Source organism: Microcaecilia unicolor, chromosome 1 (assembly GCF_901765095.1).
Source record: "Microcaecilia unicolor chromosome 1, aMicUni1.1, whole genome shotgun sequence".
Classification (NCBI taxonomy): Eukaryota; Metazoa; Chordata; class Amphibia; order Gymnophiona; family Siphonopidae; genus Microcaecilia; species Microcaecilia unicolor.
The window spans coordinates 696578429-696599328 of NC_044031.1; the positions used below are offsets into that span (position 1 = coordinate 696578429).

General features: G+C 41.3%; 1 protein-coding gene across 1 annotated transcript in view; it reads left to right on the forward strand.

Moving 5' to 3' along the window:
- The window catches only part of LOC115458679 (myotubularin-related protein 10-like), a 140057-nt gene that overhangs the window by 45424 nt on the left and 73733 nt on the right, over window positions 1-20900 (forward strand). The window contains 4 exon segments of the mRNA XM_030188511.1: window positions 5295-5367; window positions 6507-6649; window positions 15067-15157; window positions 20724-20883. Of these exon segments, the coding sequence (XP_030044371.1) occupies window positions 5295-5367; window positions 6507-6649; window positions 15067-15157; window positions 20724-20883 (467 nt within the window).

Genomic DNA, 20900 nt, shown 5'->3' on the forward strand with positions numbered 1-20900 from the left:
TATCACTCAACAGTGGCATCTAATGGTCAGACTCAGAGACTACAAGCACTTCAAAAGGGGTATGACTGTGTGAGCCCTACCTGAGGGTGTTCCTAACTACTAATCATTTCTGTAGCACTACTAGACATGCAGCACTGTACATAAACATGTAAGGGAAAGTTGCTGCTTGACAGAGTTGACAACCTATTTGAGGTGGCCAAATAAGGATTAGGGAGTTACATTTATTGTGGGAATGATTATGCGAGGGATAAGGAATGTGGAAGTAGCCTAATTGTTGGAGCAGCAGGCTGAGAACCAGGGGACCTGGTTCAAATCCCACTGTGGCCCCTAGTTATCTTGGGCAAGTCACTTAATCCTCAATTACCTCAAGTACAAGCTTAGATTGTGAGCCCTTCAGGGACAGAAAAATATTTATTTACTATAACTGATTGTACATCACTTTGATAGCTTTTGGGCTTGTAGGTGGTATTTGTGACTGTGCGGAAAACATGACTAGAGTCACCAGAAACAAAAACTGAGGTTTTAATGAATTCTTTTAGAGCAAACAATTTGAAATACAACAGTCAAAGTCCCATCCTTTTATGTGCAAAAATAAAAGTTGCAAAAGTTCAAATGTGTAAATTTTTTCAGAGTGCTTATGATGATGTGGAGGAACTGAAAGAAATCTCTGTGAACCTGGAAGATATACTGAGCCAAACTGAGAAATTAAAAAGTAGTAAATCATGTGGACCAGATGGCATACATCTAAGGGTACTAAAAAAAAACCCTCAAGCATAAAATTGCTGATCTGCTGTTAATAATATGTAACCTGTCTTTAAACTCATCCATCGTAGCTGAAGATTGGAGGGTGGCCAATGTGACGCCAATTTTTAAAGGGTTCCAGGGCTGATCCGGGAAATTACAGACCAGTAAGCACGACATCGATGCTGGGCAAAATAGTGGAAACTGTTATAAAGAGTAAAATTAACACACAGACAAACATGGTTTAATGGGACAGAGTCAGCATGGTCTCAGCCAAGGGAAGTCTTGTCGCACCAGTTTGCTTCATTTCTTTGAAGTTGAGAATAAACTTTCGGATAAAGGTGAGCCAGTTGATGTTGTGTATCTAGATTTTAAGAAACCTTTTGATAAAGTTCCTTTTGAGAGAGCCATAGGATAGGAGGCAAGGTTCTGGTGTGGATTAGGAATTGGTTATTGGACAGAAAACAGAGGGTAGGGTTAAATGATCATTTTCTCTCAGTGGAGGAGGGTGAAAAAGTGGAGTACCTCAGGGATCTGTAATGGGACCTGGATTGGAACGACAAGTGAGGTGATTAAATTTGCAGATGATACAAAACTATTCAAGGTTGTTAAAACACATGTGGACTGTGAATTATTCCAGGAAGACCTTAGGAAATTGGAAGACTGGGCATCCAAATGGTAGACAAATGCAAGGTGATGCACATTGGAAAGAATAATCCGAATCATAGTTACCTGATGCTAGGGGTCCACCTCAGGGATCAGCACTCAAGAAAAAGATCTAAGTGTCATTGTAGATAATACGCTGAAATATTTTTATTTATTTTATTTATTATATTTGTATCCTGCACTTTCCCACTAAAAGCAGGCTCAATGCGGCTTACATAGTAGTAGGTAACACAGAATTTTGTTATGTAAAGTAGGAAATGAAGTATAACATAATAGAAGGATGGATGGGTAGTAAATGGATGGGTAGGTAGGTAGAGACAGGTGATAGAGAGAGGAGGGTAAGGTGGGAGATAGATTCTGGGTCAATGTCGTTTTCTCTTCAGTATATGTAAGGTAGATGGGTTCATGAGATTAATCTGGGTCTTTTGGGTAGGCTTGTATGAATAGATGGGTTTTTAGTGCTTTTCTGAATGGTAGGTGGTCATGGATTGCTCGGGTAGGTCTAGGGAGAGCGTTCCATAGACGGCTGCCCAGGAAGGAGCAATTGGATCCATAATAAGTTTTGTACTTGAGACCTTTACAGCTGGGGTAGTGCAGATTGAGGTACTTTCGTGAGGATACAGACATATTTCTTGCTGGAAGGTTGACCAGATTTATCATATAGTTCGGAGATTCTCCGTGTATTATCTTGTGGATTAAAGTCTGGGCTTTGAAATTGATACGTTCTTTGATTGGGAGCCAGTGCAGTCTTGCACGGAGAGGAGTTGCACTCTCAAAACGTGATCTGCCAAAGATGAGTCTTGCTGCTGTATTTTGGGCGGTCTGAAGTTTTTTTTAGGATATAGGCTTTGCAGTCTAAGAAAATACTGTTGCAGTAATCAGCATGGGTAAGTACCGTGGATTGCACTAAATTCTGGAATGTTTTCTGAGGTAGATATGGTTTTACGTGTTTCAATATCCACATCATTGTGAATATTTTCTTTGTGGTGGATGAGGCGTGATTGTCGAGGGAGAGGTGGCTGTCTAGTGTCACTCCAAGGATTTTCAGGTTTTCAAAAATGGGGATTGTAGTGCCGGAGATGGTGAGATTAGATGTGGGAATTGTGGAGTGCTGAGATGAAAGGATTAGGCACTGTGTTTTATCTTTGTTCAATTTCATCCTAAAGGCGGTGCGGCGGTGGCCATAAATGTAAACAGGATACTAGGGATTATTAGGAAAGGGAATGGTGAATAAGACAGAAAATACTATAATGCTTTTGTATCGCTCCATGGTGCAACCACACTTGAGTAATGCGTTCAGTTCTGGTTGCCATATCTCAAAATAAGATATAACGAAATTAGAAAAGGTTCAAAGAAGAGCGACCAAAATGATAAAGGTGATGGAACTCTTCTCGTATGAGAAAAGGCTAAAGAGGTTAGGGCTCTTCAGCTTGGAAAAGAGACAGGTGATGGGAGATATGAGGTCTATAAAATCCTGAGTGGTGTAGAACGAGTAGAAGTAACATAGTAACATAGTAGATGATGGCAGAAAAAGACCTGCACGGTCCATCCAGTCTGCCCAACAAGATAACTCGTATTTGCTGCTTTTTGTGTATACCCTACTTTGATTTGTACCTGTGCTCTTCAGGGCACAGACCATATAAGTCTGACCAGCACTATCCCCGCCTCCCGCCTCCCAACCACCAGCCCCGCCTCCCAACCACCGGCTCTGGCACAGACCGTATAAGTCTGCCAACACTATCCTCACCTCCCAACCACCAGCCCTGCCTCCCAACCACCGGCTCTGGCACAGACCGTACAAGTCTGTCCAGCACTATCCCTGCCTCCCAACCACCAGTCCCGCTGCCCACCACCAGCTCTGGCACAGACCGTATAAGTCTTCCCAGCACTATCCCCGCCTCCCAACCACCAGCCCCGCCTCCCGATCTTTTATTTTATTTTATTTTACTCGTTCCAAAAGTACAAAGACTAGGGGACACTCGATGAAGTTACATGGAAATACTTTTAAAACAAATAGGCGAAAGTATTTGTTCACTCAACAAATAGTTAAGCTCTGGAACTCTTTGCTAGAGGATGTGATAACATCGGTTAGTGTGTCTGGGTTTAAAAAAAGGTATGGGCAAGTTTCTGGAGGAAAAGTCCATAGTCTGCTACTGAGAGAGACATGGGGAAGCAACTGCTTATCCTGGGATTGGAATGTTGCCAGTATTTAGGTTTTTGCCAGGTACTTATGACCTGGATTGGCCACTGTTGGGAAGCAGGATACTGGGCTAGGTGGACCATTGGTCTGACCCAGTATGGCTACTCTTAAGTTCTTACGGCCCATGACATGAAAATCGTCCATTCTCAACATTTTGAATCTGACTGTAGTCATATTTTCCCCTAATATGGTGACAAAAAAATAAAATTAAAAATAGGTAAAATGCCCTTATTAGTTATTAATGAAGGTTCATGATTCCATACGTAAGTATTGCCATACTGGGACAGACTGAAGGTCATTCAACCCCAGCATCGTGTTTCGAACAGTGACCAATCCAGATCACAAGTACCTGGCAAGATCCCAAAACAGCACAATACATTTTATGCTGCTTATCCTAGAAATAAGCAGTGGATTTTCTCCAAGTCCATTAGCTTTTGAACTTTTTTTTTAGGAAATGAGCCAAACCTTTTTTAAACCCTGCTAAGCTAACTGATTTTACTACATTCTCTGGCAATGAGTTCCAGAATTTAATTACACGTTGAGTGAATAAATATTTTCTCCAATTCGTTTTAAATTTTCTACTTTGTAGCTTCATTGCGTGGAGTGGAGGAGTAGCCTAGTGGTTAGTGCAGTGGACTTTGATCCTGGGGAACTGAGTTCGATTCCCACTGCAGCTCCTTGTGACTCTGGGCAAGTCACTTAACCCTCCATTGCCCCTGGTACAAAATAAGTGTCTGAATATGTAAACTGCTTTGAATGTAGTTGCAAAAACCTCAGAAAGGCGGTATATAAGTCCCATTTCCCTTCCTTTTCCCTTCCCCCCTAGTCCTAGTGTTTTTGGAAATCATAAACTAGCGATTCACATCTACCCATTCCACTCCACTCATTATTTTATAGACTTCTATCTTATCTCCCCTCAACTGTCTTTTCTCAAAGCTAAAGAGCCCTTATAGCTTTACCTTTTCCTCATAGGGAAGTCGGCCCATCCCCTTTATCATTTTTGTCGCCCTTCTCTGTACGTTTTCTAATTTCACTATATCTTTTTTTGAGATGCAATGACGGAAATTGCACACAATATTCGAGGTTCAGTCGCACCATGGAGTGATACAAAGGCATTATAATGTCCTCATTTTTGTTTCCATTCCTTTACTAATTATACCTAATATTCTCTTTGGTTTCTTAGCTGCTGCCTCACACTGAGCAGAGGGTTTCAAAGTATCATCAACAATGAAACCTAGATCCCTTTTCTGGTTGGTGACTCCTGATGTGGAACCTTGCATTACGTAGCTATAATTCAGGTTCCTCTTTCCGACACGCATCATTTTGCACTTACATTAAACATCATTTGCCATTTGGATGCCTAGTCTCCCAGTCTCATAAGGTTCTCTTTTAAATTTTCACAATCCTCTTGTGTTTTAACAACTTTGAATAACTTTGTGTCATCAGCAAATTTAATTACACTAGTTACTCCCATCGCTAGATCGGTTCCAACTAAAATAGAAATGTAAAGGAACTAGGTGAAAAGTACAGGGGGCAGCTCCTTCCACTCCCCATCTCCCCCAAAATTGCGTTGTCTTGTTTGATTATTTCTCCTTTAGCCTTTCCTGGATCATGAAATATCACTGTATGATGTTTTTTTGTGTGTTAGAAATATTGAAGTAGGAATGTACGTCTTCTTCTTTTCCAGACGTTCCATTACAGAAACCTTCTCCTTGGTGAACATGACGTTCCACTCACCTGTATCGAACAAATTGTTGTAGGTATGTGCATTGGGGCTGAACATATGGAGGCATATGGAGAAACCTATGGAACTTTGGAAGGCTAAGTGCTTTGAAAATATGCCTCATGGTGTCAAACTATAGTCTCAAGACTAATTCAACTTTGATATCTCTCCTTAAATTTGGTTTAATATGTCTTGCAAATAGTTTTGCTGTTATTTTCATAGCATTGTGCTGTTCTTGAGATAACTAGTTAGCAACAGTTCTGTAATTATCACAGTAGATGTAAGACTTCATCAGTGATATGTTGAAGTCAAAATGTTCTGTATTTTGCTGCTGTTTTCTGAAAACTGGAGTAGGGTTTCATTTTATAAATAAAGCTGAGCTGTGTAAAGCCCCACCTATATTTTGTTTATAGGACATTTGTGAAAGGTATTTTTAAAACCATTTTTGAAGACGTTGTTTTGAATTGACGTTATGGGTATGTGCTCTCCCCCCCCCCCCCCCCCCCCCCCCCCCCCGAGGCTTTCTCTTTCATATGCCGTTTATGGGAAAAGCCTTTGAAAAGTCTAGCCTTTTGTTCATCCAGAACCATAACTGGAGCCTCATCTAAAAGACTGAAAGAATTCTTTTGTTTTTAGTAATCTTATTACAACTGAACAGAGCTGTACTTGAGCTGCTAAATGAACTTGCATGAAGGTGAAAATTAAATTAAATGCCACTTCATGTTCTAAATTAACAAATATGTACATTATGGGATAATTTTGTAAGTAACTTGAATGATTACAGCAGTGTGTTGCTTGCGTGAATAGGCACTTATAAGCTGCTCCAGTGTATTTATACATAAAAATAGGTCTTAGGTTCGCATCTGTTTTTGTTACATACAGCTAATATCTGCTAACCTGATCTTTACACAGCTTTTTAGTTTTTTCACATAATTGAGTTAAAGTTTGAATAACTATTTGTATGAAGTTAAACCATTTAGGTGAAAATCTTGTATTAGTAATTCATTATGTATGAATGTGTTAACTGGAAGAATTCAGTTTAACACATTTTAATACCTTACTATAGGAGGCCTGTGACTAAATTATTGCATTGATTCATTTTGTTTGTGTCCTATATCTCACATTTATGTAAAGCTAGTCTTTTTTTTTTACTTAATCACCTTTTGTTTTGTGCAGTAAATGACACAAAGAGGAAACAGAAGATACTCTTTCCCAACCAGAAACTTAAATTTAATCCAACAGAGTTAATAATTTATTGCAAGGACTTCCGTATTGTCCGGTTTCGATTTGATGAAGCAGGCCCTGAAAGTGCTAAAAAGGTAATAAAATATTGTTTGAAAGAAACACAAATTATTTTTGTCAGTGTTTGAGCTGCAGAGTGTTTTCTAATATTTATTCTCATTGTGACCTGACATCTAAATTCTGTCATGGAGTGGAGAAAGCAAGATCAGACATGAAGGCACAATATGGGGAAGTTTCTCCTTATTTTTTTTATCTTATTTTTTTAAGACTTAGGTCAAGCAGTCATCTTTGACCCCACCCTCCCCCAGCTAAGCATTACACCTAGTGGACTTCTTAAGTAACCCTTAGCAGAAACTAACAGAAGCATCTAGACCCCAATTCCCCATGCTGTTGCGAACAGCGCTGAAAAATTAGTGCTGGAACAGCACGGGAAATTATAGCCCTGATGCTCTAAACAAATTGCATGTGTCCAAGGCACAATCCTCCCTCAGGAATTGTTTGACAGGTCCGGGTTGTCGAAAAAAAGCCTGGACCTGTCAAACATAGGGGATGGAGGCCCCTCCCCTATCTCACCCCGGACAGAGGTCCACACAAGCCCCCCCCCCCCCCCCCCCCAGACAGAGAGGGCCAGAAGACTGGAGGTCCGGTAGATCTCCAGCCCCCATCTAACCCCGGCCAGTAGCCCTTACAAGCCCCCCAGACAGAGAGGGCTAGAGGACTGGAGGTCCGGTGGATCTCCAGCCCCCTCCCTTCCCTGGTGGTCTAGCGCCCCCCTGAACCTCACCCCCCCATACCTCGAAGAGACGGAGGAGGGAGTAGCACTCCCTCCTCCTTCCAGCGCTGCCTCCAAAATGGTGGCTCCCTGCTCAGTGCATCCTGAAATGCACTGGCAAGGACTTCTCTAGAAAGGAAATCTCAAGAAAGATATAGTAGAATTGGAAAAGGTGCAGCGAAGGGTGACTAAAATGATAGCGGGGATGGGACGACTTCCCTATGAAGAAAGACTAAGGAGGCTAAGGCTTTTCAGCTTGGAGAAGAGACGGCTGAGGGGAGACATGATAGAGGTATATAAAATATTGAGTGGAGTGGAACAGGTGGATGTGAAGCGTCTGTTCACGCTTTCCAAAAATACTAGGACTAGGGGGCATGCGATGAAACTACAGTGTAGTAAATTTAAAACAAATCGGAGAAAATGTTTCTTCATCCAACGCGTAATTAAACTCTGGAATTCATTGCTGGAGAACGTGGTGAAGGCAGTTAGCTTAGCAGAGTTTTAAAAGGGGTTAGACGGTTTCCTAAAGGACAAGTCCATAAACCATTACTAAATGGACTTGGGAAAAATCCACAATTCCAGGAATAACGTGTAGAATGTTTGTACGTTTTGGGAAGCTTGCCAGGTGCCCTTGGCCTGGATTGGCCGCTGTCGTGGACAGGATGCTGGGCTCGATGGACCTTTGTACTTTTCCTAGTGTGGCATTACTTATGTACTTATATAAGGGAGAAACTCCCTTATATGGTAGGGAAGCCCTGCCCAGCACATCCCAGGATGCACTGGACAGGGAGTTACCATTTCGTAGGTGGTGCTGGAAGGAGAAGGGAATGCTACTCCGTTCTCCCATCTCTTTTGAGCTACCAGAGGGGTGAGGTTTGGGGGGATCTCTAGCCCTCTCTGTCTGGGGAGAGGAGGGGGTTTGGGGGGCCTCTTTTGAGGGCAGGGTGGTTGTTGGGGGGGGGGGGGAGGCTTCTTTGTCCAGTGTGGGATAGGGAGGCCAGCTAGCGTGCAGATTCATGCTGGACAGGACTCCCCAGTGTTGTGCAAACCCTAACGCCAGCTCCGAGCTGGTGTACAGTTTGTTGTGGTGGCAGCAGTGCCCTTGTTTGGTGCACTTCCCGCTGAGCATTAGAGAGGAATGTGTAATGCCCTGTGTAGCATGCATTTAAATGCTACTTGCAGTCAGAACCAGCGAGCTGGTTGTTTCACGCTTCGCTGGCTCTGATCATGGGGCGGGAGCAAACGTCGGTGCCAGTATGGCGCTAATAGCCTCTAGCGCCCATGTATGCTTCTGATTATTGGGCCCCTAGTAAGCATCATTACAACATATTGTGTGCATTATATTTCTTGCCTCTTTAAAGTTAATAATTTCATTTAAATGGAATTTATTTTATTTCAAGTGCAAATCATTTGCTTGATCTTTTATTAACATGCTGCTATTAAAAAGCAACAAAAGTACCTTTTAGGCCCATCCACTCGGCTCAGTGTCATTCCATTTGCAGTGGCATAGATCCCAATTAATCTGCAGTTCTCTCCTGATCCTCTGAAATCATAAAAATCAGTAAGCATTCTGTGTATACTCACACTGTAACACTAAGCTTCCACATTTGTGTCAGAATCAATATCAAAATTTTAAACAAAATTCAAGTACAATAACGATGGCTACAAAAATCATTTTTATAAAATGTCATTGAGTATTGGTAACCCCAATGATTTCCAATAGATATTGATTTTAAAACCTATCATCTTTAATGTACACAGTGTTAGATCACATATCACTTTAGGGGGGCCCTGTTTACTAATCATCACTAAGAGCGTGTTAGTGTTTTTAGCTCGCGCTAATGATTAGGAATTAACCTGATATATCTAGAAAATATTTGTCACGGGACCTGTGTTTAATGTTCATCAGTTAAGCATAGTTGACAACACTGGAATAACATCTTTAACTGGGTGCAGTCTATCTTTTTTTCAGCCATCAGCTTTTACATGGAAAATTTTTAGATATCTATAGATTCTAGTATGGAGTTTAACCTAAAGTTACCCTAGAGTCAGGAAGCTGACATACACGTACTGGTTATGGAAATTTTGAATAACAAGTTTCTCTGGCAAATACATAGAATTTTAAACTCATTTAAGCTTGCCAGCTGAATGTTTGGAGTTCAGTAAAGGGTGAACAACAGGACTATTCATTGGCACTTCCTCATATCCAGCATGGGAGATTTTTCAGTTCTGAAATTACTTTTATGCAATTGAGCCTTTTTATCTGAATTTGTTAAAAACCAGTCCTCGTATACCTGATCATTCCCTTGACAAAGCTATCTAAAGCGAAACAGGCTCCTGTCGGGACTTAGCGTATACTGTGGTTTGAATACAGACAAGTGACATGGACTAAATATCTGATGCCGCAACATGACCAGTTAAGATAAGATAAATTTGTGGCACCCAGCAGCGAGAAGATAAGTAATGTTTTCCTGCATATGATTAATGCTCGTATAAGCAGTACTATAACCACGTTGCAATTTTTAAACTGGTAGTGCACAGAAAAAATAAGAAAAATATAAAATATACAAGTGTTGCACGGTGTATGTAAGATTGAAATTGAGTAAAGGACACTAGTTTGAAGCAAGTTTTGTGCACTACTGGAGGTCGGGGGCAGTCGATGATTATAAACTGTCACAAAATAAGAGGCTCGCTATAAGCACGATGTACAGTGCCTGAGTGACTCTATGAGAAGTCCCCTCATCAAATATTGAATTGTTTACCGAGCATTCTTTGCTCTACCAACAGTGGTGTATTTTTCAAATCATATAGGTGGAGCGTTGCCATTTTTTGTTTGTTTTGGACTATTATTTCTAGGATAAGCAGCATAAAATTTGTCTTTACTGTTCTGGAATCTTGCCAGGTACTTGTAACCTGGATTGGCCACTTCTGGAAACAGGATACTGTACTTGATGGACCTTCAGTCTGTCCCAGTATGGCAACAATTATGTTCTTATGTACTACTACTTCCAGGTGTGTTAAGCAGAGCTTGTTTGCACCTATTTGAGATTATATTGACATGTGTATCCTATACCCTTAACCGCCCTCCCCATCTGAAAAATGGCAGTCATAGACTGGGCTATGATTTCCTATAGAGTCCAGAACAGATCCACTCATACCTTCACAAAAAGTGGTCTCAACTACCTCTCTTCTGGAGGTAGTGACTGCTGCCTCTACAACGTCCCCATGACCTGCCAGCCTGATTAGCAGGAGCCAGTTCTGGAAATATGCTCCAGAAATCCAGCAATGCCAAAACCCTTTATAGTGGTTGACATTATTATGACATTAGTTTGTGATTGATCTGCCAGGATGAAAGATAAAATCATTAGGACATGATTTTCTGTAATTGACTTTATACTAGTATAGGTTTGTGGCAAAAGATGGTGACATAAGCAGAAATGCATAAGGAATTTGTTATGAATGAGACATAAATGATATGTTTTTATTATAAGAAAAAAAATGTTTGAGGTTCTTCCAGTCAATTTGTTTATTGTTGACGGTAAGATTTTAAGTGAATTATGTAGGAACACCTCTACAATAAAGGAAGAGCAACAAGAAACTAAATTATAGTTAAATTATAGTTGGTTGCCCTAGAAAAGACTAAACAAACATTCGGTGTACGCAGATTGCCGGCATAGAGAAACAAGGTGAATTTGCATGTAGGGGGCCTACCTAGGTGTGTAAAAGGAAGGTCCTGCGTGTAGGCGACTTCAATCTACTGGATGTAGAATGGAACCTATTGGGATGCAGTGTTTACTGCAAGTGGGGAAGGTTCTAGACACTCTACCAGATATTCCCCAGGCATTAGTGAAGGAGTTCACTCTAGGGAAGGCTGCACTGGATTTGGACAAATGGGGACTGTGACACTGAGTTCAGGATAATGGGATATTTTAGTGTCTAGTAATGCTCTGTATTGTGCAATATTAGATTCTGATCTCAGATAAACCGTGCTAATACTAGGGTCCTGGATTCCAGAAAGACCTTCTCAGCATTTATTTAAGCGGATGATCGATAGCATTAAGGAGGCCCTATTCAGAAAATGAAAGTTAAAGGAAACAGAGTAAGTTTGTTGCCTTCTCAGTGGTCCCTTCTATTACAGACCAAATATCTGTGTGAAACAGTACAACAAAGGGAAAGGAAAAAGTAGCTGGAATGATTCCATAAGGAGAACTATTAAGAGTAGAGAATAGCATTAAAAATGAATGGAGGAGGAAAGTAGAATTATCAGGGAAGCAGGAAGAGTGATTAGATGAACAAAGGATAAATCAGTGAGAAAACTGCCAAATATACAAAGCTATTTTTCTCTTTACAAAAGTGTTAACAAACTATTTAACACAGGCCCATTGAGAATAGAGGCTTATCTACTTAGCACATAATTATTAATGTACATTAATGCAGGTTAAAGCAATAATTTAGGTGAGTAAATGAGGCCCTTGGTTTGTATCAGTAACATTCAGGGACCTATTTACTAAAGTGCAGTTAGGATTTGCGGTTACCATCAGTCTTCCTATACAGCTGACACAGACACTATTTTCTTACTGCAGGTAGCTGTGTCTTTTAAAGTGACGTTAACTGCATCTTATTTGCCACTTCAGTAGTTACTGCTTCATGTTAACTGAAAGGAGCAGTCTCTGCCCATTATCCTTCCAGTCTCTTGTACTTCTCCACTCCGTTCTGCATTAGCTGTTAATGCAGAAACTAATATGCGTAGTTCGTAGACCCTCAAAGCAAATTAAAATGTAAACAGCGTGTGAAATAAAAATGACCATCTTAACAGTTATTAGCAAAAAGTCAGACAGATTAATGTCTGACACCTATATTTTGGGATCATTCACTTGGGTTTTGTATCTCTCCATCACCTAGTGAAATCACAGCATCAGCCTCTCCCAAACCTCCAAGTGCCATCTGTCACACCTAGGTCATTACCGCCAGGTCTATAGGCTGGTGGTAAAGTCTGAGACCCGAAATGGATGCATGGCAATTGTGATTTTGCCGCATGTCCATTTTCGGGGGGAAAAAAAGAGGCCTTTCGTACAAATATGCTGAAAAATGATTCTGTACGTGTTCAAAACCCATGCCTACACTACCGCAGACCATTTTTCAGTGCACCTTTGCAAAAGAACCCCTTCCATAGCGTCCCACAGATCAATCCAGAGACGAGTGAGTTATGTCCCCCTACCAGCAGGTGGAGATAGAGAGAACTTCAGAGTCTTAGTATATGTGGACCTGTGCAGCCAGCCTACTCTCAGTATTCTCTCTATCTCAGCAAGTGGATGGACATATCCTGTGCAGCTCTCTGGATTGAGATTTGCTTCTAGCCTGTTCCCTCAGGATTAGTTGAGCTAGGGGTCCATGGCCATGTAGAGCCAGTAAGGGGTACACCTGGTGGTTCCAGGTCCCTCCCCTACCCCTTTTCTGGTGCCACGCTTGGTAACTCTCCTGGGCACTCAGCTTCTGATTCTCTCTGCAACTCCTGCCTCTTAAAAAAAAAAGGAAAGGACGAAGACGGATGAAATTAAAGCAGAGCAGAAGGTGAAAAGGGCTGTTCAGCTCTTGAATGGACACAAAAGCGATTGGTATTTTCCTTCCTTTAGGCTGTATTTTTACTGTCCTATCAAGGTGAGTGTTAATTTCTTCTTTGCTTCGAGGCCCTAGACGCGGAGATGTTTTATTTTGGACGATGTTTGGCGGTGCACTTCTCTATGATTTCAGCAGGGAAGTGGATCTTTTCTAGCTCTGGAATTGCTCTCCCTTAGCTGGTTTTCCTCAGTTTCCTGTTCAGGGCTAGCTTCATTTTGGTTCATGGCCTGGCAAGTTGTTTCTTCCTTTCTGCTTTGCGGCTGTGTTTTGCTCCCTTTGATATGAGGATTCCAGTTCGGTGATGCATACCTTCCTCTTGGTGGGAGTTCTTTCTCTACGTTGAATACGGTAGTTTTTTGATACCTGTGGACCTCGGGAGTGACAGCCAGGTCTCTCCTGGCAGCACCTTCTTTTCTAGCTATTTCCCGGGACTCCATTTATGCACATTGCTGTATGTTGAGCACAGCGCCATCGTTGCATGTTGAGCACAGCGCCATCGCGTCATGTTGAGCACAGCGCCATTGCTGTTGGGCGCGGCTCCGTTGCTAGATGTTGAGCACGGCTCCATCGCTGTACGCAACTTCTTCGCGGTAGGTTGAACGCAGCTCCACGGCTGCAGTTTGTGCGCTGCTCCATCGCTGCATGTTGAGCACAGCTTCATTCTCTTATGTAGTTCCACCGTTCCTTGGTGGGCTTGGCTTTTTGGCTCCTTTCTGGGCACAGGTCCACAGTTCCACGTTGACTTTAGCTCCTTCGCTGTGGGTTGAGCCTGGCAGATATATATGTAGGTTCGGCGTTGGGGAAGATTCTTTCCCTTCTTGCCGAATTGCACCTTGCCTCAAGCTTTTGATGTTCGAGTTCGGTTGTTTTCGGAGCCTGGTACCATGCTCATGTCTAGCGTTGGGTGTTTTTTTTTCCTGGTTTTCACGTTCTGGGGTATATCTTTCTTTTCATCTGGTGTTGGTGAGTCCTTTTGAGGTTTGTGTATGCTCCAACCTCCATCTTGGGAGTTGGTTCAAGTCTTTCTTTGAGCCTTTGGCGGTTTGGGGAGCCCACCCTACTTTGGGGACTGCTTTTGTACATCCCACTCGTCTCTGGATTGATCTGTGAGACGCTATGGAAGGTAAAATTAGTTATTACCTGATAATTTTCTTTCCATTAGTCCCAACAGATCAATCCAGAGGCCCACCCTTTACTGTTGTTTGTTTGCATGATTTCCCTTGTTATCAGGGGGGATGCTTCGCTAAGTGGTGTCCTTGTCTAAGGGACCACAGGGAATTCCCGGAACACTACAGAGGATGGAGTAATTTCATGATTACAATTGTCCCTTAGGTGGTTTTCCTCCCTTTGTTGCGGTAGAGGAAGAGCCTGCAAGGGTTCTCTAGAGGCAGAAGTGGACTTTAATATTGGATTGTTTTTCTTCTTTAGCTGCTTTGGTATCGACAATATTGAGAGTAGGCTGGCTGCACAGGTCTACATATACTAAGACTCTGAAGTTCTCTCTATCTCCACCTGCTGGTAGGGGGACATAACCCACTCGTCTCTGGATTGATCTGTTGAGACTAATGGAAAGAAAATTATCAGGTAATAACTAATTTTACCTTAGTCATTGTTCATTACACAGAAAACCAATATCCATTATATCAGAAAATCACATTGAGCTTGCAAAAATGTAATGAGATGTTAGAAAGCAAATACTTAGCTTGTAAAAATGTGCGCTGTAAAGGCAAGATGAGAGGTTGTCCGATGGATTGGAACCTGCCCCAACAAGGATCCAAGTTTTGCCGAAAACATTGCTTCCATCAGGGGGTCTTAAGGAGCAAAAAGAAATTGCATCATCCTAAAACAAAAAACAATAACTGCCACAGAGGTGACCATAAGAGCCTAACTGTGGCATACCACTGAATCTTATTCTTAAGCTTTACTGGTCAGTTCATGTGTATGTTATTGAAAGCACAAGGAATACTAGCTGGTACTTTCTTTGACTTCATTAATTCTTACAAATGATAATCTATTTCAGCTTTCTCGATAGAGTAAGGGAACAACGTAACGACAGAACATATTTTGAGGAAAATGTAATATTCTTTTTTTTCCCCCCTCAAGGTATGCCTTGCACTAGCTCATTATTCTCAACCAACAGATCTTCAGCTTCTTTTTGCTTTTGAATATGTTGGAAAATCTTACCATAACCCAGGTAAATGAATTCCATATGGTATCCTTTCTATGTTACATTTCTTTTTGATTTGTAAGCTTTTTGTTGAACTAAGTGTGTATAGTCCATAGCAAAGACACAAACATCCAAAAGAAGTCACAGCAAATTTTTATTGACACAGATTGGTTCCAAAGGATATAGCAAAGGACTCAACAGCAGAATGTTTCGGCTAATTGCCTGCATCAGGGGTCAAATCTTAAATTTCCTAGAAAAATAATAGATAAAAACTGAATAAAATTACATAAAAACAAAATAATAGTATATGATAATATAAATCATCATCTAATAGATGAATCATCAAACCTTAAAAGGAAAGTATCATACTTTTATTGATATTCTTATAATTCCCTTTTGTATAGGGGAAAATTCCTGGGACACACAGAGGAGCATTTTTGATATGACGTCTAAGTCTGATTTGGGGCATTTTGTGAAAAACATTCAAAAATTGAGTAACAAATAGAGCGACTTTTGAACCAGAAAAATGTCTCTTTTGGTTTTGAAAATTGCCATTTTCTAGACGTTTTTGTACTCTGAGCATCTTTCTTTAGGTATGATTTTTAGGGGAAAAAAAACATCCTAGGGAAAAATGCACAAAAACAAGCCATTGGGATGTTTGGGGGCCAACATTTTTAGTAGACTGACCAAACAGACATCCCAGTAGAGCAGTGGGACAGCATAGGGGTACAACTTTGACTTTAACCACCTTATTTTGTATTTTGAGCCCTCCAGGAACAGGAAAAAAACCAAACTGTACCTCATTGTGCACCACTACAATAGCCCTCAAGCTTGCGGGTGTCACCTATATGTAGGTACAGCAGGTATTTAGTGAGTTTTGGAGGGCTCCACCACAAGTATACCAGTTAGAGTGGGATATGGCCCTACGCCCCTTTTCTACAGTGCACGACACAAACCACTAACCGAAATAGGAATGGCCATAGTATCTAAAGGTGTCATAGAGCCTGATATATACTGTCACTGTCGCATCTTTTGTGGATAGGAGGGGTCAGGGATCACTGGTGGATTAAGGGGGGGGGGGGGGGTCATTCCTTAATGTCTCCTTTGGTCATCTGATCATTTAGGGCACCTTTTTGTAATTTAGTTGTACTTGAAACAGGTCTAGACAAAACCATCTCAATTTTTGCCCCCTGACATTTTGGTTTTGTTCCATTATGGCAGAAAAACATCCCGCCCAAAGAATGCCTCTAACACACACCCTTGAAATTTGGATGAACTGCTGAGAAACATTTCTCAAATCAGTTTCGAAAATCACAACTTAGACGTTTTGGCTAGAAAAATGTCCTCCTGCTTTGTAACATTTTTCTATTTTGAAAATGAGCACCATATTGTTTCATCAGCCAGGTGATATAACTGCTGTATCACATAGACTCACCCATGAACAGCAAGGTAAAATAAGGGCAAAAACTAATAGCAAAATCCAGTATTGTAAAAATTATTTATATCATCTATAAATAATCTCAAAATACAGGTGCTAGATATTGCATTACGAGCAAGTGATTTCTTGATTACAAAAAATAAACACATTTTAAAAGAATGGCCTATACAAAGAAAACAAAAAAATATTTTTTAAATCTCTGCTCTGACTTTTCATCATAGGCTAGGAGCTCAAACGTTTGTTCCTCCACATCTGGGTCTGTCGCCTGTGCTTTATTCTTCCTCTCTGTTGACTTCATAGCTTGTCCTTCATTCATCTCCTCTCCTGGATCTTCACTTCAGCCTTCCTTCTAGCATTCCATTCTGAGCCCTCCTCTTTCTCTCATATCTCTCTGTGCTGTGGGGGGGGGGGGGGGGGGGGGGGGGGGGGGTGACACATCATTGGGATGTGCCAGCCTGGTATGTTTAAAAGAACTGAGCCACTACAGTATTTCTTGGAAGGAGAGAGCAGTGTGTGTCAAGCCCTGCTTCTTCTGAGTCATTTAGCTCAAGTAGTGGAAAAACTTAGTCTTTGATGTGAGTAGTGTTGTGAATTGAAGTGCTTGCTCAAAGGTACATGCCACATTGGAGCTATAGAGAAGCTATGCAATCATCCCAGTGGAATTTTGGAGGAGCTGTGGTTGTAGTATAGGGTGGAGGAACCAGTGGGTTGAGGACTGTAAGAGGAACGGGCTTTGTCATTCAATATATAGTGGAGCTAAGAATTTGACAGATTCTTCCCCTAAAACATCTGCTTCATGGATAAGCGTACTCAAGTTGTGATTGTAGAGGAGCACGACTAGCTCTGCCACTAGATGGCTGGCATTATTTGGGGACAGAGGAGGAGATGGTGGCATGGCTCTGGCATATGCTAGAGCCTTCCTCCTATTGGGCTGCCGTTCCTGTCTCCTTCTGCACCAACTTGAAATTATTGCCCCCACCCCCAAGGCAGACTTCCTGTAAGAGGTTGATGGGATGTGGCATCACTGCAGCATGGGCCTGTGCTTTGAGTCCACACCATATTCATTCCTCTTCTAAGTTTGGGGCTGGTGCAGGAGGATATAGTGGCCCAGGGAGTGGAAGTGGAAGATGCTGGATGCAGGGTGGAATTAGGGAAGGGAGAGATGCTAGCAATCTATTGTGGAAGTACAGAGGGGAAAAAGTAGCTGTTGACCATGGGGGGAGGAGAGGGAAATACAGAGTGGAAAAGGAGATGTAGGCAATGGGAGGGGGTTGGGAGGTAGTGAGGGTAAGAGGAGATGTTAGCCAAAGGTTGAACCCCACCACTGCAGCCCAAAGTAACCTAGAAGTAGGTTTGCCAGTATAGGGGGCCCTGCTAGTGTCTTGATAGGAATGCAGCAAGCTCAGGTGTCTTTTTCTACTATGGTTGATTTTCTTCCTTTTGCTTTATATAGTTGACCTTCCTCAAGCCTCTGTTATTGAAAAATTGTGCACTAAAATGGAACCTCAGTTAGCAAAATTAAATGCCACTGGAATATCAAAGATAATTGGATCGCTCATTATAGGTTAGAAGTAATGGAGGATTTGGCTAGGTCAAAGAATCTGAGGTTCCAACATTTTCCAGTTATCCTTTGAGGAAATATTACTTGGAGGTGCTTATTCCCTCAGAATTGGGGGACTTAAACATCTCTAACTTGTATTATCTTGCAGGTGGTAAGGATTCAATAGGTGAAATGGTTGACATAATAGGTAAAGCAAGATAGCATTGATCTCTCACTGGTTTTTTAGAAACATCACAAGATATTGTGGATCAGAAGGTAACCCGCCTGGTTTCTTTTGTTTCTGCAAAAGACAAAGTTAGATTTTTTTTTTTTAATCTTGTTTTAAAAATAAAGGCCATTTTGTTTTGTGGACAAAAGACACAACTGTTTCCAGAAATGGCTTGGGCCATGCAATTAAGGTGGAAAGCATCTCCTCAAATGAAGGCCCTAGGTATTGTCGCTGAGAGCCTCTTTCTATTTAAGGGAGTCTTTTACTAAGCTGCGGTAGCATTTTTAGGTCGCAGTAGAAATCAACTGGTGGTAAACGCTGAGATGCCCATTGGAATATAATTTCTACCGTAAGCTAAAAACGCTACTGCGGCTTAGTAAAAGACCCCCTTGGGCTTCCCTTTGTAATTGCTTGATTACCTTGGATGGAAATAGGAGTGTGTTTTTTGATCCTTCTCATCTTGAAAATGTTTCATATCAAAGGTGAAACAAAATTGTCGTAAGTAATATTATTTGACTTAAATTGGTAGTAGGTGGGATGTGGGTAGATAGTTAAGGTGCCAAGTTATGGGGGGATTATCTTCTTAATTTTCCTTAATATTTTATTTACTTGTATATCTTTTCTTCCCGCATTATGGGATCTAGATACTTTGGGGCCCTTTTATTAAGCAGCGTTAAGCAGCTAGCATGGGTTTTACCACTCAGTAGATGCAAGCACCAACCCGCACTAATGTCTACTGTGCATTAAAATGAACCAGCGCTGGAGAAAACCTGCACTAGTCTCCTAACTTGAGTAAGGGTGGGTTGGAGAAGTGGCTAGCTGTGACAGTATGCAGAGCAGTACCGAGTGCTGTCATGACTGCCAATAGCACGTTGTCTTCCTTGTGTGATAAATACAGGGCAGATGTTGGCCATTCCCCCTACATTTACCATACAGTCTTTGCTCTTTCTGTGAACTAGATTTTACACGTAACGCATGGTAAGTGCAAAAACTTGCCACACTTCAGTGAAAAGGCCATTTTGTTTTTTACACGTGCTAAAAGGTCACTTACCCCCCCCCCCCCCCCCAAAAAAAAAAAAGCGCTTTAATGTGCTTTGTGGCAAACATTTTCACATTAGGGGTATATCTACTAAAGGGTGTTAAGCCCTAAGTGCTGTAGGTTTCACATCTATCCACTTTGCACTAGATCTGCAGATGAACCGAGATTGACAATATAACGTACTTCTACCAATATAAAAAATGAACTGCAGCAAGTTTGGATGATGATTACAGAATGCTTTGAATTGGTTATCAATGCCACACGTATACTGCAGAAATATTATAATCGGCAGCAAATATGTCCAGTTTTTGAAAACAAAAGATGGATAACTGAAAACTATATTGAAAACTGTAACAAAAATGTAATTTTTAAAGTCAAAATGGTTAAAATAGACATTGGTAGTTACTCATGCTTTCCTTCCACTCAGCATTTACTTGGTTGATTGAACTCCTTTTTCCTGTGGCTATCACTTAGCTATTGCTTCTGAACTTGATGTTAGTGGTTTTAGGTGTAACTTTACAGCTTGGAGAAAAGAGCTTAAGAGAGGAATGAAAAGAAATGAGTGAAGTGGTTTAAAATAGCTTTAGTGAATCCTTTTGTTCTGTAGCTAAGTCTGAAAGACATGGTAGTAAGGGCACCAAATGCAAAGCTTGAAATGGTGCTGGACAAAAAAGTATGGAGAGGAGTAGAAGACTGTAGATGAATGAGTTTCCATGTGTGTAAAGGACATAAGCAAAGTTGTATAACTCCTTTTAAAATCACAGTGTAAACAGAATACATATTCTGATTGTGACTCTAGAGCAGTGCTTCCCAAACTGTAGGGTCACACACAGGATCGCGCTCCCCTGTTAGGACTTCCACTGTAACTTATGCCTAGCATGGATCTTGTAAGTCTGTGAACATTTTACAAGCACCATCCCCTCCATAGTAGGCTTCCTGTTAGACCCCTTTATTCTGCATAGATTTCTATTCTATGAGCGCACACTGACTCTGGGGCTCTTAGCCTACTGCTGCCATTGTTGCCACCATTGCTTCTGCTGCTGCCACCCTGCTTTGGATGAATGAGGCAGGAGTAAATAGGTGAGAGAGAGGAAGGGAAATGGAAACCTGTTATTGGGTTTTCATCATCTGAGATCAGGCGAATTCTCAGTTATTAAAATGAAATCATATTGGATGAAACCATTGGAAGCATTGCTTTAGAGACATAACCATACATTGTAGCAATTTGATCCTATTAAAAAAAAACACATATTGCTGTAGTAAGATTCATGAAAGCAAGACAGGAAAGAAATGCATCAAGGAATGGTTTAAACAAATGAATATTGAAAGTAAAATATTTATCTCCAGCAGACAAAATAAATGGAATAGATCCTGGAGGAGGAGGTGGAGAGATTCCAAAGACTCCTCTGTTTGAAACATACTCTGATTGGGACAGAGAGATTAAAAGGACAGGAGCGTCAGAATGGAGAGTGTGCTCAGTTAATGAGGGCTACATGATCTCAACTTGGTAAGTTTACTTTCGGG